Source organism: Simochromis diagramma, unplaced genomic scaffold, assembly GCF_900408965.1.
Source record: "Simochromis diagramma unplaced genomic scaffold, fSimDia1.1 OVJJ01000517.1, whole genome shotgun sequence".
In the NCBI taxonomy this organism is placed as follows: Eukaryota; Metazoa; Chordata; class Actinopteri; order Cichliformes; family Cichlidae; genus Simochromis; species Simochromis diagramma.
In genome coordinates, this window is record NW_024387173.1 from 696,641 (window position 1) to 718,990 (window position 22,350).

General features: G+C 41.3%; 4 protein-coding genes across 7 annotated transcripts in view; 2 read left to right on the forward strand and 2 right to left on the reverse strand.

Moving 5' to 3' along the window:
- The window catches only part of cln3 (CLN3 lysosomal/endosomal transmembrane protein, battenin), a 32,692-nt gene extending 13,966 nt beyond the window's left edge, over positions 1-18,726 (reverse strand). For 2 of the 3 annotated variants that reach the window (XM_040049214.1, XM_040049213.1), the window contains exons 1-2: positions 750-1,024; positions 627-663 (exon numbers count right to left, since the gene is read on the reverse strand). In XM_040049214.1, the coding sequence (XP_039905148.1) occupies positions 627-663; positions 750-804 (92 nt within the window). In that variant the 5' untranslated portion in view covers positions 805-1,024. Of the gene's footprint in view, positions 1-626; positions 664-749; positions 1,025-18,636 lie in introns of those variants that run through there. The other variant, XM_040049215.1, reaches the window with a different exon arrangement.
- Positions 2,775-6,539, forward strand: LOC120744696 (tryptase-2-like). 2 transcript variants are annotated; one of them, XM_040049222.1, is made up of 5 exons: positions 2,775-2,894; positions 3,074-3,254; positions 3,785-4,048; positions 5,318-5,454; positions 5,701-6,539. In XM_040049222.1, exons 3-5 carry the CDS (start codon positions 3,787-3,789, stop codon positions 5,830-5,832), a joined length of 531 nt encoding a protein of 176 aa, XP_039905156.1. In that variant the 5' UTR covers positions 2,775-2,894; positions 3,074-3,254; positions 3,785-3,786; the 3' UTR covers positions 5,833-6,539. The 2 variants fall into 2 exon arrangements, 1 of the variants encoding a protein (XP_039905156.1); XR_005698439.1 differs by lacking the exons at positions 5,318-5,454; positions 5,701-6,539 and adding an exon at positions 4,391-4,765.
- Positions 13,489-18,023, reverse strand: LOC120744697 (battenin-like). Its single transcript, XM_040049223.1, has 4 exons — positions 17,854-18,023; positions 16,937-17,022; positions 15,581-15,653; positions 13,489-13,675 (listed from the first exon to the last, which is right to left on the reverse strand). Exons 1-4 carry the CDS (start codon positions 18,003-18,005, stop codon positions 13,504-13,506), a joined length of 483 nt encoding a protein of 160 aa, XP_039905157.1. The 5' UTR covers positions 18,006-18,023; the 3' UTR covers positions 13,489-13,503.
- Positions 18,727-20,057: 1,331 nt separating the features above from the next.
- Positions 20,058-22,220, forward strand: LOC120744695 (tryptase-2-like). Its single transcript, XM_040049220.1, has 5 exons — positions 20,058-20,177; positions 20,370-20,550; positions 21,081-21,343; positions 21,553-21,689; positions 21,890-22,220. The coding sequence occupies exons 1-5, from the start codon at positions 20,123-20,125 to the stop codon at positions 22,067-22,069; spliced, it is 816 nt and encodes a 271-aa protein (XP_039905154.1). The 5' UTR covers positions 20,058-20,122; the 3' UTR covers positions 22,070-22,220.
- The last annotated feature ends 130 nt before the right edge of the window (positions 22,221-22,350 follow it).

Consider the following 22,350-nt stretch of genomic DNA (forward strand, 5'->3'; position numbering starts at 1 on the left):
GTAGGTGAGTAAGAGACGTGACATACGACACTGTGCTTCAGATACAGTGATAGATCTGAAGCAAAGACTTGAATGTACAAGAGAGGCTACTGATTATTCTCCTGCTCAGTCCTGATTATCATCTTTGCTTTCCCAGTGCCGACTCAAGTCTGTCGTTTTTCCACATAAAGACCTGACTGCACACACAGTGAATAGCCAATCTTAATGTACCACCTTGAAGCAATTCCTGAAGTGCATGTGGTCTTAGGAAGGCTTGCTGGAGGAGCTAAAACTGCTTTAACCCCAAATACATAAAAGGGGCGGGGCCCACAGCTGGAAGATCCGATTAATGGTGAGAGGAAAACTACAAATAAGACCTAAAAACATTTCCTCATTTCTGCGTGTGAATAAACATAGCAATGACGTGTATCTATAGGTTCTTATCACATCCCATTAAAGTTTAGGGAGAAATGAGAGATGACGAAGCTGTGGACTTCACTTTCACAGTCAGCACTTCTTTTTATTCACATAAGAAGTACTTAGGAGCGAACAACGTCTTTTACTATAGATACGACACAACATGTATTTAGATGAAATAAGAGGGATCTTTCTTATTGGTGATCTGTTGAAAATATCGGGACACTCACCAAAATCCAATCCAGTTGCGGATTTGTACGCAACGACCTATAAATGAGAGGATAAAGCAAACGTTAAGGTCTCACGGAGCAATAATGCTGATAGTTACACGAGTCCGCCGCTGACACACTCACCGGTACCGTCAAGTCGCTGAAGAGGATCTGAGTTGACACTGGCTGGCTGCTCCATGTTTACAAACCAGTCCAAGCTAAATGAAAGAGAAACTGAGTTGGTCTCGAACCGCTGAAAAGCACACAGCTCTCATTCTAACAGGCTCTGAGCTCCCACCAACACTGGCAAGAAGCTGTCACTAAGAACGCCCCGTAACTGCTTTTACGGTCCTCAGCTCAGCAACTTTCACAAACCTCACCGACGAAGCACCAGAGACGGCGGTCCAACCTAAAACCTCCCCGCGGAAACAATATCAGCTCTGAACGTTCCTGATCCGCCTGAGACATTAAGTTTGCTCAAATTCAAATAATGTCAAGAACACAGTTGGATTTTTATTATAATATGTCAAACAGATCTTCGTGAGTGATGAAACGTTATTCCTATCAGCAGGTAGAAGCTGCAATCGGCTTGGGAAAAGTGATCATTATGTTTCTCCTTTTTTTATCTGGTAAAAAAGTCTTTACATCAAAAAATGCCTCCTTCAGAGATCGTAACAAATACAAAATCACAGTTCAGTAAACCAAAAAAAGACTTCTAAAAAGAGGACTGACTATAATATAGGTTCAATAACACATCATAAAGATACTTGCAAAACACTTTATTTTCAGAATCAGAATCAGAATACTTTATTGATCCCTGGGGGAAATTATTTTTTGTTACACTGCTCCATTATAAACAAACAATAACAAGACAGACAATACGCTAACTAAGAATAGTACTCTCTCTCTCTCTCTCTCTCTCTCTCTCTCTCTCTCTCTATATATATATATATATATATATATATATATATATATATATATATATATATATATATGTATATAGCTGAAAAAGAAACACGTGTAGCTGAGCAGTAAACAGTGTGTTAAGTGGATGCGTTGTACAGGGAGCCACAGGCAGGAAAGATTTCCTGTGTCGTTCAGTGGTGCTTTTCGGTAATCTCAGTCTCTCACTGAACGTGCTCCTGTGACTGACCAGCATGTCATGGAGTGGGTGGGAGGTGTTATCCAACATTGTCTTTATCTTGGACAACATCCGCCTCTCCGACACCACCTTGAGGGAGTCCAGCTCCATCCCCACAACATTACTGGCCTTACAGATTAGTTTATCGAGTCTGTTGGCATCTGCTACCCTCAGCCTGCTCCCCCAGCATGCAACAGCATAGAGGATCGCACTGGCCACAACAGACTTGTAGAAAATCCTGAGCATTTTCTGGCAGATGTCGAAGGATCTCAGTCGCCTCAAAAAATAGAGATGACTCTGGCCCTTCCTGTAAAGTGCTGTGGTGTTTTTAGCCCAGTCCAGTTTATTGTCAATGTGTACTCCAAGGTATTTATAGTCCTCCACAATGTCAACACTGACCCCCTGGATTGAAACAGGGGTCAAGTGTTTCCTGGTCTTCCTGAAGTCCACGATCAGTTCCTTGGTCTTTTCCACGTTGAGCTGCAGATGATTCTGCTCACACCACGTGACAAAGGAGTCGACCACAGCCCGGTACTCTGTTTCATCATCCCTGCTGATGCATCCAACCACCGCATATTTTATATTATAATATAAAATATATTAATGAACCCTGTTCACTACAGTCTGTTTAACAATATAAGTAAAGATATTATACATTAGCAAAACACAGAGAACAATTTTAGAATAACATCAATATGAGATCATTTCAGTGGAATAGGAGAAAGCAATCCCATAGTTGATCTGGTTTAACCTTTTATGCCTTACACTTTAACTCTATCATTACAATTTAAGTGGAAATTAAACACAGCAGTAGCAGGTAACTTTTCAAGCACACTGTGCCACACTAACAGGTCTGCAGTGCAGATAATGAAACAATAGAGGTGAAAACCTTGACACATTGCAAAAATGGTCAACCAAACTCTTCAACAATTTTTCCACTGTATGTGAAAAACACATGTACATTTTTTTAGGTGTGGTTTGAGATGTAAAGGGCGGGACTAATGATAGTCATCTCTCCAGCAGTGCATATAAAGCTGCACTTGTTCCCCCCTCACCACACAGAGGTACTGCTACACTGTTCTTCATCACGGCCATGGCTTTCTGCAAACTTCTGCTAACTGTGTTGGTACTGCTCCACAACAGTGGTGGTGAGAGAGAAAAATGCTGAACCTTAATTTCCCAACTCCAGAGCCCAGATTTCAGAGTGCAGCCTCGATAGACTGATGCTCTAATGTTTATCATCCATTCTGAGCAAAATAGCAAACATGGGATTTAATTTTCTTAGATGCCTCAAACTTACATCCAGCATTTTGTTTGTGTTTTTCAGGTCTACTGGGAAATGAAGTGAGGAGCTCCATCATTGGTGCAGAGGATGCCAGAAAGGAAAGTTGGCCATGGATGGTTCACCTCAACATGACATCTAATGATTCGAAAATGGTGAAATGGGGCTGCGGCGGCACCGTCGTTGCAAAGCAGTGGGTGCTGACTTCTGCACAGTGCTTGGCTAAGTAAGTCTGTGTGTGTTTGCAGAAACGTGTCTCATTATTTTTATGAACATCCTCCAGAGCAGTCATAACAAAAAAGCTTCACACTGCATGTGAGTATTTTGGGGGAATAATTACTCATAGGGACCTTCACTGTTGGCCAATAAAGACAAAATCATTTCAGGACACTTTCTGACAAGTGTCCTGAAATGGTCTGACAAGTTAGGTGAGTGGGCCTAACTTGTCAGACCTGGAGGCCTCAGTCAGTATTTAAATACACCATATGCACATTTCAGCATCTTAAGCTGTGTTTTTAGTGAGTAGCTGCATATTTACACACCCAGCAGACACCGCATCAAGTCCAAACTAATGTAATGTTTACTCCACTGCAGCTCCTTTTCTTTTAATTTCTGCCAACTATGAAAAAACAAAAAGCCCTTTAAACTGCTGAATGCACCAGTGTCCACAAAACCCATGTGTAGTGTTGTTTTGTTGAAGGCTTGGTCATTCCAAAATACATGAGACTTAATGTGTGTGTTTCTCTTGTCATGCAGTTATGATCATCATCGATCGTACGTTGTTATCGGCGCATATCAGCTGCAAAAGGCTGGCTCACCGTTACATGGGTATAGCCAATATTGTTCCATACCGAGACCTGGGCAACAGCAACTACGAAAATGACATTGCTCTGATCAAGCTGAAGAAACCGACTACATTTTCAAAAGATGTTGCACCAGTGGCTCTGCCTGACAAGGATGACACCTTTGGTCCATCATCTGAGTGTTGGATGACTGGCTGGGGGGAAGTGGGAAATGGTGGTAAGTTAAGCACAGAAAGTAGGCTTTAAAGTATACATGCTGTATCAAGGCAGGCTCACATTGTACTCCATTGTAATTATCCATACCGTCACCAATAAAACAGATGTTTATAACGTGCAAAGCACTTTACAAATAAGAAACATCACTGAGGAGCTAAATCATCGTCAGAAGTTTTATTAATTTGAAAAGTGATTTGAAAATGAAATTCCAAATGTTTATATTGAATAGAGTGTGTATAGAAAAAAAAGAATTATTTTATTTGGACTGAATTATTCGTTTTCATTGATAATGTTTCGTTTTTTTGTTTTTTGTTTGTTTTTCACTTGGTTTTTTCTTCTTCAGTTTCAGACTTTTGAGCCTGTTTTGTGTTGTGGGCGTGTACAAAAATGAGGGGCGGGGCACATACAAATGATTGACAGCTCCAGTTTTACCCCAGCAACAGAGAATATTGTTTTCTGATTGGCTGGGCTGAGCTGAGCTATAAACTGGAGAAGAATCGAAGACTCGACCTCAAATTCTAGACATCATTTTCAAATTTGAATCCCCCACTGTAATAGAGTGAATTGTTGCCCCCCAGTGGTAAAATACAGAAGTGCTTGTTACAGGGCTAGTTCTTGGTTGACCAACATAACAAAAAAAAGGTAGCTTGTGCATCGCTAAGAAAAACAACAAGTTTGTGTGTGATGTCCTGCTGTTCAATAAAGCACGTATCACGTCCTTCTGTCCTGATCTTTTCGAAGAGCCTAATCCAGAATATCACATCCACCTTAATACATCTATAATTTCAGTGTATATCAATATGGTCCATCACAGGCTCATCAGAAACCGTATGTCTTTATTGTTCGGCTAGTGCTGGCAACATTCATTGAAGGAGCGCCATCTTTAACCAAAGGGCTCATTTTTAACTTTTAACGAACACGACACAGGAGCTGTCAATCATTAGTTTATGCCCCGCCCTTTGATACATGCCCACAAGTCTGAAGCAGAAAAAAAAGACCTGAAATATGAAAAACGGGTTTGAAACAAAATTTTTTGATTTATAATAAAATAAAGAAATAGAAGCCAAACCCCCTGAAACTATAAAAACAAAAAAAGATTTGCTTGAAAAAATAATTCATTCAATATAATAGTTTTCATTTAGTGTTTGAAAGACATTTTTTAATTTGTTAAACACCAAAATGTAAAATTTCTATTTCAAATCACTTTTTCAAATAAAACCGATTTAGCTCCAAACCGTCACTTCCATACTTTTCCTGTGTTTCCATGCAGTACCACTGCCTGATCCAAAAACCCTTCAACAGCTGAGGATTTCCATCATGCCTCGGAGTACCTGTAACGAGACATATCCTCAGATAGCCCGTAATACACTTTGTGGTGCCAACAGGAAGGGAAGGGATGCCTGCAAAGTGAGTTTTATTTTATATGAGTTTTTTAAACTCTGTTTTTGCATTTAATTGAATAGATGATTATACCTTTGAAAACACTTGATTTATCACACATGAAGTACTTTAGTTTCACTCAACTGAAGTCACTTGACAGCTGTAGTTACTAGTTACTTTTTAGTGTATAATTGAATCTGCTGTGTTTTAAATGAGACCTAAACAGGAACAAAAAGGCCACACTAATCAGTGTTGTGTGTTTCATTTCCACAGGGAAACTATGGTGGTCCCCTGGTGTGTCGTAAAGGGGAGAAAATTGTGCAGGTGGGAATCATGAGTCATGGGAGTCCTGGCAGTTGTGGCCTCGCCAACCATCCTAGCGTCTATACTGAGGTTGCAAAGTAAATTCATAAATTCAAAGTAAACCTTCATAAATGATTACGTCGACTTGCCTGAGAAACCTTCAGCTTTCCTGTATTGCAAAGTCACTGCCTGTTAATGGAAGTTTACCCTGATTCAGTTGCCAGACTTCATTGCATTAAAGCATTACTTTTAGGTCCTTTTTGTAATTTGATGAATTCCTGTTCATGCTTTAATAAAAGACACTGATGACACCTGCACATCCATAGCAACACCTTCATCAGGTACAGAGTTTCATTACTTGTGTGCTAATGTTTTGGTCTAATTTGTGGCATTTTAATAAGTCTATACAGTAACTTCACCTCAACCAGTGAAACCAGCAAAAATTGTACTGACTTGACATGTAAATATATATATATGTATGTATTATTGTGTAAAGTCTTGACCAGGCCTTACTTTCTTCATATTTTGCTTCCAAGTAACCTAACTTTCTTGTCATTTTTTAAACTCTCTCGGCTTTCTGAAGATATTTTAAGGTTTTTCTTGAACACTGGCTTCTTTTTCACTCATTTTCAGTCCAGGCCTTATACCTGAACAGTTTTAGAGGCAAGTTTTGTTTGTTAAGCCGTCTGACACTGACCAATGATTCATTTCAAAAAGGCAACCAAACTAAAGTGACATGTATACTTTTGACCCTGCCTCTGGTAGCTCATTCCCCAGACTGTCCAGTTTTGTAGGTTTTGTTGTCGTAACAAAAACAGAAGTGTCCATAGTAGAAAGAAAAACACATTCATTTATTGTTTATTGCTTAATTACTTTGTGTAATATAAATGTGTGTCTATAAATATGTTTTTTATCAGTACGAAAAGCTGTAAAACTTATAAATATACAGTTAAAGGTGCAAACTGTATTCTTGTGCTTGTTTGTGGTGAGCAGCAGATCAAGCAAGGTAAGTATTATAAATGACTTCAAGTGCAAATTCAGACACTCACATTAGGCAGATTAGACAGACATATTTGTGTGTACACACTTTGAGCACAGCAGCCACAAATACTGATGTTGAAATCTATTGTTTGTAGTGAGGAGCCAGTCAGAGAAAGTTGCAGGTTATGCTCCTCTACCTTGTCAAAAAAAAGGGAGCAGACATCCCTCTGATGCTGATTTGTATTTTATTCTCATTTCTCACCTGCAGAACACTGAGAATCCACACTTTCCTGATCTTCACACAGTGCAGAGAGGATCGAGAGAGCAGTACACCAAGCTGGTACAGAGTCTGATACCTGAGGATGCAAACAAGAAACAAGTAAAGCTGCACACCCCAAACAATCTGCATGAAGTCATTCATACTGAATACTCTCTGTAATGGATCACTGACCAGCGATACTGAGCTGCATGGGTCAGGAAAATATTGTGGAAGAACAGGAGTTCCATCTTACAGAGAGGGAAAAATATTCCTGGTTCAATATTCTCACAACATCACACAAAATCAGAGGCAAGTTTCACTAACAGCATGCAGTGAGCTGAGTGTGCTGCTAGAGGGCATCAGAGGACTCACCAAACCCTGGTTGATGAAATACTCGGTTAAGTAGACCACTCCCAGTGGAAGCACAAACCTCCACAAGCCCTGCTCACAGAAATCAAGTTCAGTAACAGTTTGGCTGAACAGTTTCAGATCAAACAAGTAAATGGTGTACTTACTCTGATAACAAACAGTCTCTCTCTGAAACTGAGAGGCCCAGTGGGTTGGTCTTCTGTTACATTCAAGAGGAAGAGAACATTATTTCCCAATAAGCAGCAAAACTTTAAAACAACAATTCATTCACATAAACTGTGAAGTTCCACAGCAGGAGATGAAGTCAGCAGCCTGATGTTCTCTGTCTTTGTTAAGTGTTAACAAACACTGCAGTTTCTCCTCAGTTTGCAAAAAGAAAGCTGTGATAACGTGGTCAGAAATTACAAATCATTGAAACAACGGCTTGTACTTTATGCTGAATGAATTTCTGGGTACTAAATGATATGTATGCACATAGCAGCCTCTCACTGAGGCCACTGTAAAAGGTGACAACTATACAAACTTTTGAGGAGGAATAAGAACCAATTGCCAATACGCGGAGCATGACGTCCGAGCGGCATTGAGGAGAGTGAACACAAGGAAAGCGGCGGGGCCAGACGCCATCACCGGCCGTCTGCTGCGCTGCTGTGCTGACCAGCTAGCAGGTGTGTTGACTTACATCTTCAACGAGTCCCTGGCGAAGTCTGTGGTCCCCACATGCTTCAAAAGATCCACCATCATCCCTGTGCCCAAGAACAGCAAACCCTCATCCCTGAACGATTACCGGCCAGTTGCACTGACCTCGGTAGTAATGAAGGTGTTTGAGAGGCTGCTGAAGAACATCATCTCCTCCTCCATCCCAGACACCACAGATCCGCTGCAGTTCGCCTACAGATCCAACAGATCCACAGAGGATGCCATCGCCCACGTCCTACACACCACTCTCAGCCACGTGGACAAGAAACGGGGTAACTATGTGCGAATGCTGTTTGTTGATTACAGTTCAGCGTTTAACACAATAGTGCCCTGCAGACTGTTCACAAAGCTCAGGGATCTGGGACTCAACAGCCGTCTGTGTGAGTGGGTGTTGGACTTCCTCACTGGCAGAACTCAGGTGGTGAGGGTGGGCAGGTGCTTCTCCAACAGCATCACCATCAACACAGCATCACCATCAACACAGGAGCACCTCAGGGATGTGTCCTCTCGCCACTGCTCTACTCCCTCTACACTTCAGACTGTGTGGCCACCCATGGCTCCAACACCATTGTGAAGTTTGCTGACGACACAGTGGTGTTGGGTGCCATCTCCAACAACGATGAGGCGGCCTACATGGATGAAGTGAAGAATCTGGTATCATGGTGCCAGGACAATCACCTCCAGCTGAACGTCAGCAAGACCAAGGAGCTGGTGGTGGACTTCAGAAGGAGTCAGCACAGAGACTACAAGCCCATTATCATCAATGGAGCTCCAGTGGAGAGGGTGCAGTCCTTCAAGTATCTCGGTGTTCACATCTCCTCAGACCTGACATGGGCTGCCCACATTCAGGTCCAGACCAGAAAGGCTAGGCAGCGCCTGTATCACCTACGACAACTGAGGAAGTTCAGGGTCTCTCCAAAGATCCTCAGGATTTTCTATACAGGCGCTGTGGAGAGCATCCTCACACAGAACATGACATCGTGGTTTGGGAACAGCTGTGTGAAGGACCAAAAAGCTCTCCAGAGAGTGATTCGTACAGCAGAACGCTGCTGCAGGATTGCTCTCCCCCCGCTTCAGGACACCTACACCAGGAGATGCCGGACTAGAGCAGCGCAGATACTGAAGGACCCGTCCCATCCTGGCAACAAACTGTTGCAACTTCTGCAATCTGGTAGAAGGTTCCGCATCATCCGGGCAAGGACAGAGAGACTCAAGAGGAGCTTCTATCCCCAAGCCATCCGTGCCCTAAACACACACACCCGCCCTCTCACATCATCTATAATTGACTGAGTCAGGACTCTTCCAGACACTAAACCAAGGCACAATGTACATTTCAATTTTACATTTAATTTTAAATATGTTTATATTGTCTATCCTGTAAAATAGTCAGATGTCTATTCATATTAATGTACAGAATTCACCTGCTTGCTGCTACTACTGCACATTCACCCAGTGTATATACTATATGTCTGTATATATATATATAATGTTCTTCCTCTACCCCCCCCCCCAACTGAACTGAGTATTATTATCAGTCACATGAGCGACTCCGGCTACAATTTGGCCTCATCAGAATCAGAATCAGAATCAGAATACTTTATTAATCCATGGATAAATGTAAAGCTGCTAGAATGTGCCAGAGCAACGCACTGCTACTTTCTTCTGTCCTGAGGAAAAAGAAGATTTGGTATCAGCTTTCAATCACATGACAGAGCCAAGAAAGAATCTGAATGGTCAAAACTGTCAATTGTCAAACTATGTAGAGCCAGATTTACTAAAGAGGCCCAGCGTCAGCTGAGCAACCCAAAAGCCTGGACAGTGATTCCACATATGGTTTTATTGTGTATATATTTCCCTTTTAGAGCACAACATTATGAGAGGAGACAATTTAAATGAGTCACGCAGCCACGAGATACTTATGTTAGCAGATTGCATCAAATTTAACACTGAAATAATTCTGTCCTGATGAGGTCGTGACAGCTGCGAGATGCATCAGTTTATCTGGAACGAGAGAGGGAGATGTTATCATGACGAGTACGAGTGCAGCTCGAAGCCGGGAGAGTAGTGAGCGCGCAGTGTAGCTCCTCAGCAACTAAGCCTCATTATTAATACAGATATTTTATTGTAACAGTACTGAAGTGAATTTAGCGTGGAGCAGTGAAAAGACAGAGATACACATTAACATGTTATTGTCTTTTGTTCATCACACAGCTTACACCCACACACCCACAGTCACCTATAACTGAACACACACATCTAGACAAAAACAAAAAAAATGTCCAACTGTACCCTCATACACACAATAATAACATGGACCGAACCACCACTCACAACCACTAGCACTTTATATAACCACTGTAGAAATTAGCCACATATCTCACTAAACTGCACTGCTGTAAATTCTGTACAGACAATCATTCTGTATGATAACAATTATAGTTCTACAACTGTTTATAACTTGTATAGTTTCACATTACTGTATAGGTCCAGAGCAGGTCCACTGCCGGTTCAGATAGAGGTAGAGGAGGTGGAGGTGGTCAACAAGTACAAGTACTTTGGTCTGTGGGTGGACAACAAACTGGACTGGTCATGCAACACAGAGCACCTGTATAAAAAAGCCCAGAGCCGACTGTACTTCCTCAGGAGGCTGAGGTCTTTTAACATCTGCAGGAAGTTCCTGAGGATGTTTTATCAGTCGGTGGTTCCTGGAGTACTTTTCTATGCTGTGGTGTGCTGGGGGAGCAAAAAAGCAAAGAAGGACTCATCCAGGCTGGAAAAACTGATCAGGAAGGCTAGCTCTGTGGTCGGCATGAAGCTGGACACTCTGGTGACAGTGGCAGAGAAAAGAACACTAGAAAAATTGCTGGACATTAGGGGAAACAGGAGAACAAAGGAGGGGGGGGGGGGGGGCAACTAAGCTGTAGTGCCTCTTCACTGTGTAATACTTTTTGTTAATATCCAACAGTGAAATAGACTTCAATACTTGAAATGTGCCATTCCCTTGTATTATTATTCCTATTTATTCTATTTATCCCTTTTGTATACTCTTTATTTATATATGTCTCTGTATTTATATATGCGTATGGTATTCTGCTCATATTCTGTAACTTCTGTCAGTGCTGTGTTTTTGGAAACCGAATTTCTCGGAGGAACCCACCCGAGGGATTAATAAAGTTTTATCTAATCTAATCTAAAAGCTTGAATATTTATATCCTGTTCATATCCTGTACATAGCTTGTACACTCACTACAGCCTGTACATACTTATAGTTATAGCATATTCATAACATACCTTCATACCGTGTACATTGTAACATACCTATAATAGACCCATTTTTGTAATATATCTATATTATTGCCAAAGCACTTCTGGATGGATGCAAACTGCATTTCATTGCCTTGTACTCCTGAGATGTGCAATGACAATAAAGTTGAATTCTATTCTATTGCACATTGAATTCAGCTTCATACTTGCAAACTCTAAATAACCTCAGCACCGTCTCCCAGTTAACCCTGCTCTCTTAATAAGCTGTCAAATTATTCCAGGAAACAACAGTCTCAGCTTCCAAGACCCCAAATCAAAAAACTGTTAAAACCTGTCATAACACTGCATTTGTTTTGTTGGTGCATTACACGCTCCCTCATGGAAACAGTTCATTATCCACTTCTCTTAGCCCCGCTCAAGTTTGAACTGAATTGGCTACACAGTTGCTCAAAAATGAGCACATTAGAGTAAATTATCACACCCTTCACACACACTCTTCACTCTGCTGCCTTCTGGCAAAGACGTACTGGAGCATTTGGGCCCTCACTGCCAGACCGTGAAACTGTTTCTTCCCCCAAACGACTACTGAACACTCACACTGGACTGACACACACACACACACACACACACACACACACACACACACACACACACACACACACAATCTCATACACACAAGTACGCACACCTTAATGCATCAAGCTACATTTTGCACAAAGCTCAGAGTTTTTTGCGCAACCAGCTGTCACTGATGCACATTTCTATTGGACTGTTGTGTCTGTATCGTTCTGTTCTGTCTGGTGCTGCAATGTTTTTTGCAGTTTTTGTATACTTGCACTTTATGTAGTCCTGTGTTGATTGTCTGTTACATGTTATATATGTAGCACCATGGTCCTGGAGGAACGTTGTCTCGCTTATTCTTTTTATAGGAATCTGTTGTGGAAAACACAGACACCTTTTATTTACATGTTAAGAACTACCATGCAGTAAGTGAGGGAGAGAGGAACATGCATAGTTTAAATGGAGGCAGTAAGAGAGTGAGGATGAAGCTGCACAGATGACTTTCTGCAAGTGAAACTAATGTTTGATCGTGTAGTCAGTTATAGCTGATTAATATATGTACAATGTCAAAGAGGTCTGTTGTTGTTTAGACTTCAAATAAAATAATAAAATAATAAAGTGAGCCCTGTTGTGCAATTTGCAATTTTAAAATTTGGGCTATAATCCTGCTGACTGACAGATTAATAACATTACTTCTACCTTCTTAGCTGAGGTAAATATAAACTACTGTTGTGCTTTAAATACCTTTTCACTGTTTTCCATCTGAGCGACTCACATCTTCCCCTAGGTGATGACCTCCTTTTATCAATTTCAGTAAAGATGTAGAATAGTGCGTTTCCTCTCACCATGTCAAACAGAAACTGACACGTGTTGATGACCATCTGATTAGATAACAGCAAAGCAACGCTCTGGGATCTTTCAGGCGTGTCTATTGGGCAACAGTGTAAAGTCATCATTGTAAGAAAACGTGAGTCTCTGTGGACAAACTTCAAATGTAAATGATTTTATATCTTCATCATATTTGTTGCATCTGCCTTTTTGTGCAAATTATTGCTTAAAATGTTAAAATTCCTGTATTCTTACGGAAAAACAAAACTGGCGTCATGGAGGACTCAAACACTTACAGGAACTCATGTGTTTGTGTTCAGTTAGTAGATATATCAAACAATGAAACAGGGTTTGTCTTTACAGGATTTGGTCGCTGAACTTTATTTAAATTTCAGTTTATTGCTGATTTCATGCTACACCCTTCTAATGTGACATTTACCTGTGGTGGAGCTCTCGGGCTCCTCCTCGTCTGAACTGTCCAGAAGTTGCTGTCTGTCCTCAGAGACCAAAGCTGCATACTCAGTCTCCTTGGTCCTCCACTGAGGTAATGAAGTTGGACAAACCAGCAGGCAGAAATAGCTGGTAAAATTGTTGGGATGAAGAAGACGACAAATCATTTTGTAAGTTTCAGCTTCATTTATACGCAGTTTACAGGGAAAAAGTCTCAACAGGAAATACAAACTACATCCTGTCAATGTCTCATTTGACTGAAGTGAACTGGAGTCAACTGAACTTAATTAAAGTGACTATTTGGCCACCACTTCACCTCCACAGATGAAAGCATTGGGCTACCTACACCTTAGACCTACAGAAGCTTAATTCAAAATTGGACCCTTGTTAAGTCTCACTGTGGCATGCAAAACTCTAAAAATGATGAATGGACTAACTGTCTGAGCTTGGAGGCCAGCTTGGATGAGGACTGAGTAAAGGAGGGCTCCAATAAGACCAGCAGCACCAGTGCCTGAGCCCCAGCCTTCCAGTACACTCCTGGAGCAGACAGAAAACCACCGTTAATGTTCCAGAGTAAAAATAAAAACACAGTTGGAAGACCATTCACAGCTTCTTAAACTCATTTCTGACTGGGACTTTATCTGCTGTGAGCCTAAGCTGTAAGCAGGATTACTGTTAGAAGGAAATTTGGCTGATTTTCTTGAAGGTACTATTAAAAAGCTCTGGCACAGCTGGCTGCCGGCAGAGCCCGCGGGCACGCCACTGCAACCCCCTCTGGCCTCTGCTCCGTAGCTGCTGGGTGACCTCTTGTTTGGGGCTCTACTCAGCTCTTCCCAGGAGGGTGGCACGGTTCCCCTCCCCCTTTGGTGGTCCTCCTCGGGTCCTTGTACTCTGGGGCCTCTGGATATCTGGGGCCTGGATCTCTTCAATACCTGCTTCATACCCTGGTGGACGGGGCTATGGCTCCCCACACTCCCTAGCAGATCATTACATGGAGAAACCTTTGGAATACAAGCATGCTGATCCACACAGGTATGCACACAGGTGTACACACGGGTATTCACAGGCGCGGACTACAGCTTTCTTGGCTGCTGCCTCAAAGCACATTGTGCGCTGTCTATCTTGCGTGCTGCACAATATCGTTTAATATTTATTGGTGGATTAGTATCTACTGTTATCTACTGCTAGCTAGTTTATTGTGATGGTGCTGTTTTTTATTATGTTGCTCTTTTTTTGTTTGCTTTCTCTTCTGTTTTTTTTTCTCCATACAGGTGACCCAGGTGTTTTGTTTGTTTTTCTTTCTTTCTTCCCCCCCCTTTCTCACCGTCTCTTCTCCCCTTTTGTTTTCTCTCTCTCCCTCTCTTTCTTTCATTCTTTCTCCCTGTCCTATCCCCCAGTCATGTCTGTCACGTTTGTAGCAACCGAAAATAAAATAAATTCATAATTATAATAAAGGTCAATCAAATGGACCAATATGGCAAGGCCATGATGATCCACTTGGTAAAATAAATCCGCTTGGCATCTTTCTTGGCCTCAAGACAACAATTCTGATGGCTGAAGATCCAAACGGGACAAAAGAAAAAAAAAAAAAAAACCTGATTGAAATAATGGGCTGAAACTGGATCGTTGTGGTCGGTTGCAATTACAACCGAATGCTTTCCGCAGAAAAAAAAGGAAAAAAAAAGAAAAAAAGCTCTGTCACTGTGGATCTTGATATTTAGAGTCAAGCGCCCAAACGACCTAACTTAATGGAAAACGTCTGATATCAAGAATATCAGATTGATAACTCCATAACTTTTTTTTGCAACCCTGTAGCAGTCCATCTGTTCTCTGCTAGGCGTCATCACAGCCAGTTACTGAGGCCAGCTAAATTTGTGCTGCTGATGTCTTTAAATTATCTGAAAGGTCATATAACCTACTCTGTGGTGGAGAAAAATCTGCTGGTTTGTGTTTTTTGGTTTTTTTTAGTGTGTAATTTATTAATGAGCAGGTGTGTGTGTCTGTGTGCACAACTCATGGAGACAGCACTCCAACCTCTGCTTGCTTCTGGCTCTATAAAACACTATGATGCTCCAGAAACAAATGGGTGACATCAGGGAGAAAATGATGAATGGAAATTTGTGTAAAATTCATGCAAATTTTTTCATCATGCAGGAACTTAAAGATTGTGAAGAAAGTAGAATTTCAAAAGTGCAAACTTTACCCTATACTTTGTCACAGACCCAAGTCATTTAATCTGGACAAGCTGTGTTTGAATCTTCAATAAGAGAGCAGCAACTGAATCAGAATCGTGTTTATTGCCCATGTATATGTGCAAACACATACAAGAAATTTGGTTCCGGTAGATGGTGACTCCCAAGCACTGCAATGTAAATCACAACAATATGTAAACAACACAATAGACACACAAATTCAAAATTGGCAAAAAGAATGAGTGTTTACCTGCTGAAAAATACTGTTAGAGAGAGGAAGGACAACTCTCCCAGTCCTGAGCTGATACTGGCAAAGATCACTCCTGCAAACACAGCCACAGAGAACGTGATCAGAGAGAGCAAAGAGGAAGAATTTATTCTTTTGTTTGAAGAACAAACTTCAATAAAAAGAGCTCATTTACAGGACCTTTGTGGGCAGTCACAATGGTTACATTTTAGTTACTGGTGAACTGAATCGAATTTAGTTGCTCTTTACTGACTTACTTTTATTCACATAGAGGTCTGCTTGATTCTAACAGTAATGTCTGAAATAGCGTTGGCTATTAAAATACAGCATTTCTAATGCTACTGCGAATGATATTTTGACACAGTCCACAGAAAACACTGAACTCTCTCAGTTGCAGAGAGTGAGCACAGATCTAAATTACTATTTGTGCAAGCATTCACCTTTACCTACTGATACAAATATCAATGCTTAATTCGCCCCTCTTTGTGATGTAAAATATCATTTCCAGACTCACCTCTCCACTGTGTTATAAAATATTTCACTAGCTGGGCCCTTTACAGCCTATCAGGACATTTCTAGCAAGCAGGGGCCATCTTTGCATCTGGTATCCAGTTCTTCCAGTAGATCTGTGGTGCCAGTATCACTACTGCTTTAAATTAAATGTAAAATGCCAGTTTGGCCCCATATCAGCAAAAAGTCCACTAATCTTTAAAGGTTTACATGCATACACAGCCAGCAGGATTACTATAAAAACACTAGTACTAGTATCTACGGTGGCAGCCTTTAGTTTGGGGCTGGTATGTTTGGTGCCTTGGATCACCTGCTGCATCACCTTTAGACTCAGCATTTCCTGAAAGCACTCCCTCATCCACTCTTTCACTGGTACTTTTCCAAACGACAAAATGTTGGTCATCTTCAATTTGTGATTCCAGCAGAGTACTTTGTGGAGTCATTCCAAGTTAAATACAAACTAGTACACAGAAAAAGAGCAGGACAAACAGGGTCATTAAAATGGCTCCATAGCTCATCATGGGACATGCCGAAAATTCATCGAAGCATTATCGCTGTCCCGTAACCGACTGCTGATTCATATTAAACTGCCTACTTCTCATAAATTCTTTGATATGTGTATTTGACAGAAGCGTGAACTGGTACGATAAATGATTATTTATATCAGCAGTAAAGCTCTATCAAGCTTCTGTGGAACAACCACAGATGCTCACAGTAGATAAGAAGAAATTAAACCGAAGCAAATAACTCAAAGTTTTATCTAATCCACCTTCTAAAAGCTCATCAGAGCCATATCAGACACCCTTAATGATAAAAGATCTGATCTGAATTATTAACAGGTTGCTTTACCGAGAATACTCATCCACACAGCTGAGGAGAAGGACACCAGGAGGAAACTCGTTGCTGCCATGATGGCACAGAACCACACTCGAATGCTGGGAAAACATCTTATATACATGAAAACATTAAAGCCAGACGAAAACAAATGGAGATCATTATTGCCAAAAGACATCACAGCAGCTTAGCAGCAGTACAAAAAGAGCGCCAAAGGTGGGATTGAGTGGAAATAATATGCAAATAAAACAAAGTTCTTGTTGTTTTCTTCTTCTTTCTCTTTTTTTAAACCAAACTCAAACCTCATGTTGCCAGTGGGGCTAAAATCCTGACACCTGATACAAACACACTACTGTAAAACAGGAAGGACGTCACAGTTTTTGTCATTTGCAAGTTTGTCAAAGAAACAACTATTTGTTTATTATCAGTGCAGTGAAATCAGATCGTACCAATAATGTGAGTGATGGTCAAAGGAGCTTGCAAAGAAAAGCGTCTGGACTTCTTTAAGTTGCTTGAAGACGTTTCACCTCTCATCCGAGAAGCTTCTTCAGTTCTAAGGTCAAATGGTGGAGAGTCCCAGATATAAACCTAGTGGGAGTGACCCCCCACAGAGGGACAAAAGGACCCCCTGATGATCCTCTAATCGCCTGAGCCAAGGTGGGAAACTGGGCGTGGGTCCCAATCAGCCAGAGTTTCGGGTGTGTTCATTGTGAAACCTGGCCCCACCTTATCATGCGAATTCCTGAGGTCAGATGGCCCAGGATGTCTTCAAGCAACTTAAAGAAGTCCAGACGCTTTTCTTTGCAAGCTCCTTTGACTACGATGACCTGGATGACTGAGAACCTTCACAGACACAATGTGAGTGATGATTGTTAGTTACTGTAAAAACACAGCAAGTGGAAACAAAGAACGGCAATCAAAGTAATAATTACCCATAAGGCATTTTGTGGATCACAAAGGGAGCGAACAGTTTGATGAAGAGTGTTGGTAGGATGTCAGCTAACAGCACAGCCTGCCAAGAAAAATGTAACAACTGAACATCTGTGGACACAAATGATACAGCTTGTAGTTTCTGCCACACCATCCATCCTTATGCCCTCCTTCACTACCATCCATCAATCTCCTCTGAGGTCTTCCTCTTTCCTCTTTTCCACTCATAAAAGCTGAGAAGTTCACTTAACCCTAAACATAGAACGACTTTGAAACGTGACCACTGCCAAACTACACTGCTCAAAAAATAAAGGGAACACTTGAGTCACACATCAGATCTCAATGAATGAGATTTTTAACTTGAGAATCTGAACTGGTAAAGTACATCATGCAGTTTATTGTGGAAAAATAAGATGTAACGATGGAAATGGAATCAGAGGAAACCAAAGTCATCCTCTGCCTGGAACATGATGAGTATATGAGCTCTGGCAGCGCTCCTCATCACATGACAGTCCTGCTGCAGGGTTAGAGCTGTGCACTCTGAATAGACTGCAGGTACCTTCTCTTACTATGAGCAGTGACATAGAAATAGTTGTTGTTACTCCTCCAGTGCACCTTATGCATCTTTCATTTGCACCTAAGCAGGTGAAATGCATTCACAGCAGTTTCTGTTTCCTGATTGGACAGATCAACATCTCTGAAGACTTTGTGCCAGAATCCAGTGATCAAGTATTCCTTTCATTTACTTGAGCAGTGCATATTTAAATACACATTTGTTCTCTTACAGACGCCGTTTCATTTCGTGACTCTTGTTTCTCGAGAATGTCATGTGCGGCGCTCAGCATCACCACGTAAGCAAAGTTGTTGCACAAACCGAGGAGCCTGTATAGATGTGGAAAGATAAAAACGAGATACGGAGATGCATCAAAAAATAACAACTTAATCAGCGGCTGCAAAATCCCCCCCTCAAATTTTTTTTTTTAAATAAATAAATAAATCGTGCACTCATTACCTTTCAAACCTTTTTGCATTACCAAGCATTTATCAGCTACTCACATTCACTCACATGAATAAGACTTTCACAGTCTTTGTGCTTTTCATGTCGTTAACCTTTGTTTTCAAGCTTCTTAAAAGTCTTTCTTTTCCATCTTCCTCCTGTCTATCCTTTCAGTTTAGTTCCTCATTATTTTCTAGCTTTGTGTATTTTTCCCTCCCTCCTTTGTTCTTTGCTTGTTTTCCAGTAGCAGCTAAAGTGCCTTTTCATTTCACTACCTGCTATGCCACCTTGGGCTTTCCATCTGTGCTTCAGTTTACTTACTAACGTGACAGAATTCAATGACAACTTTTCTTTTGTGACTTATTTGTGGCTTTTTGTTATTCCTAGAAGGTTGAATGGCAATAAAGTAAAGCGAGAGATTGAGGGATATGCAGCAAATGGCAAACACAACAGAACTTAGGTCTCTGCAATGAGTACACAGGTCTCAATAGTTGGAGCACGAGTACTCGGTCCCTGGCCTTTCCTCTGCCTTTCTGTCTCCATTTTCCCTTCGCTCCCTTTCAGTCGTACATGCTCGAGACCTTTACTTAGACTTTCTTGCACAGTGAAATTGGGTAGCTGGACCACAAAGGTGCAAAGGTAAGAAGAGAAAACAATATACAACAAGGGGAAAACAAATAAATAATTAAAATAAAATAAAAAGCATATATGGATACATATATGTGAGTGAAACTATATACATGGAGTATGCGTAAGAACCATTGAAACAGAAACATTGTGGGTCTGTATACAAGAGCAGTTATATAGTATAATAAATAAATAAGGGTGGAAGGGCTAAGGTCATTTAGGGTGGAGATGGAAATTCTACTGAGACCACACCTTTTATGCCTTACACTTTAACTCCACCACCCCCCACTTTTAGATAATTTAAGTGGAAATTAAACACAGCAGTAGCAGGTAACTTTTCAAGCACAATGTGTCACACTAACAGGTCTGCAGTGCAGATAAATCAAATAAAAGAGTTAAACTCTTTCATCAAAGATGGCATTCGATTGTTCAAAATATATATTTTTGGCACGTTGCCAGAATATTCAACCAAAGTCTTCAATTATTTTTCCACTGCATGTTAAAATCGCATGTACATTTTTTTAGGTGTGGTTTGAGATGTAAAGGGCGGGACTAATGATAGTCATCTCTCCAGCAGTGCATATAAAGCTGCACTTGTTCCCCCCTCACCACACAGAGGTACTGCTACACTGTTCTTCATCACGGCCATGGCTTTCTGCAAACTTCTGCTAACTGTGTTGGTACTGCTCCACAACAGTGGTGGTGAGAGAGAAAAATGCTGAACCTTAATTTCCCAACTCCAGAGCCCAGATTTCAGAGTGCAGCCTCGATAGACTGATGCTCTAATGTTTATCATCCATTCTGAGCAAAATAGCAAACAGCTCTTACTTTGATGGGATTTAATTTTCTTAGATGCCTCAAACTTACATCCAGCATTTTGTTTGTGTTTTTCAGGTCTACTGGGAAATGAAGTGAGGAGCTCCATCATTGGTGCAGAGGATGCCAAAAAGGAAAGTTGGCCATGGATGGTTCACCTCAACATGACATATAAAGATTCGAAATTGGTGAAATGGGGCTGCGGCGGCACCGTCGTTGCAAAGCAGTGGGTGCTGACATCTGCACAGTGCGTGGCTAAGTAAGTCTGTGTGTGTTTGCAGAAACGTGTCTCATTATTTTTATGAACATCCTCCAGAGCAGTCATAACAAAAAAGCTTCACACTGCATGTGAGTATTTTGGGGGAATAATTACTCATAGGGACCTTCACTGTTGGCCAATAAAGACAAAATCATTTCAGGACACTTTCTGACAAGTGTCCTGAAATGGTCTGACAAGTTAGGTGAGTGGGCCTAACTTGTCAGACCTGGAGGCCTCAGTCAGTATTTAAATACACCATATGCACATTTCAGCATCTTAAGCTGTGTTTTTAGTGAGTAGCTGCATATTTACACACCCAGCAGACACCGCATCAAGTCCAAACTAATGTAATGTTTACTCCACTGCAGCTCCTTTTCTTTTAGTTCCTGCCAACTATGAAAAAACAAAAAGCCCTTTAAACTGCTGAATGCACCAGTGTCCACAAAACCCATGTGTAGTGTTGTTTTGTTGAAGGCTTGGTCATTCCAAAATACATGAGACTTAATGTGTGTGTTTCTCTTGTCATGCAGTTATGATCATCATCGATCGTTCGTTGTTGTCGGCGCATATCAGCTACAAAAGGCGGCTCACCGTTACATGGGTATAGCCAATATTGTTCCATACCGAGACCTGGGCAACAGCAACTACGAAAATGACATTGCTCTGATCAAGCTGAAGAAACCGATTACATTTTCAAAAGATGTTGCACCAGTGGCTCTGCCTGACAAGGATGACACCTTTGGTCCATCATCTGAGTGCTGGATCACTGGCTGGGGGGAAGTGGGAAATGGTGGTAAGTTAAGCACAGAAAGTAGGCTTTAAAATGTTCACGCTGTAAAAGGCAGGCTCACAGATCCATTGTAAATTGCCATACTGTCACCAGTAAACTGTATTTAATTGTGTATAAACATAGCCTACGTCCATACTTTGCATAGTAAGGTACTTCACAGATAAGAAACATCACCTTTCTGTCACTTCCATACTTTTCCTGTGTGTCCACAGTTCCACTGAAAGCTCCAGAAACACTTCAGGAGCTCAAGATTTCCATCATCTCTCAGAGTACCTGTAAGGAGAGGCTTCCTCAGATAGCCTCTAATACACTATGCACAAATGACAGCAAGGGAAGGGGTGCCTGCAAAGTGAGTTTTTCCCTTTTTTTTAGTCTTTTGCATTTAATCAAATGGATTATTACCACTTTGAAATAAACAAACACTTTTTGATTTATCACACATGAAGTACTTTACTTTCACTCAGCTGAATTGACAGAAACTAGTAGTTACTCGTTACTTTGGAGTTTATTGTTGAATCTAAGTCTAAGTTGTGTGTTTTGCTTCCACAGGGAGACTATGGTGGTCCACTGGTGTGCCGTAAAGGGAGGAAATTAGTTCAGGTGGGAGTCATGAGTTCTGGTGGTTGTGGCCCCAAGGACGGCCCTGGCGTCTGTACTGAGGTTGCAAAGTATCTGACCTTCATAAACGACTACATCCACCGTCCTGGGAAAGCTCCAGCTGAGATATGAACTCCTCAGAAACCGACACTGCCCGCTGTACTCATCTCATAAGCTGTCTTACTTTTAGCTTCTTTCCTGTAAAGCACTGTCACTCCATGGTAATGGTAGCTGACTGTGGCTCAGTTAACAGATTTCTTTGCATTAAAGCTTTAAAGCATCACTTTAGTGTCTCTTTGTGATTTGAAGAATTCCTGTTCACATGTTTCAAAAAAGGCACTGATGACACCCCCACGTCCATAGCAACGCCTTCCTTGGATACATAGTTATATGTGTGCAAATTTTTCAATCTG

Excerpts from the sequence above, each read along its gene's own strand:
- LOC120744696 (XM_040049222.1), top strand. The coding sequence starts at position 3,787 with ATGATCATCATCGATCGTACGTTGTTATCGGCGCATATCAGCTGCAAA. Across the intron at positions 4,049-5,317 it reads GGGGGAAGTGGGAAATGGTG|TACCACTGCCTGATCCAAAA; the intron begins GTAAGTTAAGCA and ends GTTTCCATGCAG. Across the intron at positions 5,455-5,700 it reads AGGGAAGGGATGCCTGCAAA|GGAAACTATGGTGGTCCCCT; the intron begins GTGAGTTTTATT and ends TCATTTCCACAG.
- LOC120744697 (XM_040049223.1), bottom strand. The coding sequence starts at position 18,005 with ATGGTGTGGCAGAAACTACAAGCTGTATCATTTGTGTCCACAGATGTT. Across the intron at positions 17,023-17,853 it reads ATCCACAAAATGCCTTATGG|CATTCGAGTGTGGTTCTGTG; the intron begins GTAATTATTACT and ends ATGTTTTCCCAG. Across the intron at positions 13,676-15,580 it reads CTAACAGTATTTTTCAGCAG|GAGTGTACTGGAAGGCTGGG; the intron begins GTAAACACTCAT and ends TGTCTGCTCCAG.
- LOC120744695 (XM_040049220.1), top strand. The coding sequence starts at position 20,123 with ATGGCTTTCTGCAAACTTCTGCTAACTGTGTTGGTACTGCTCCACAAC. Across the intron at positions 21,344-21,552 it reads GGGGGAAGTGGGAAATGGTG|TTCCACTGAAAGCTCCAGAA; the intron begins GTAAGTTAAGCA and ends GTGTGTCCACAG. Across the intron at positions 21,690-21,889 it reads AGGGAAGGGGTGCCTGCAAA|GGAGACTATGGTGGTCCACT; the intron begins GTGAGTTTTTCC and ends TTGCTTCCACAG.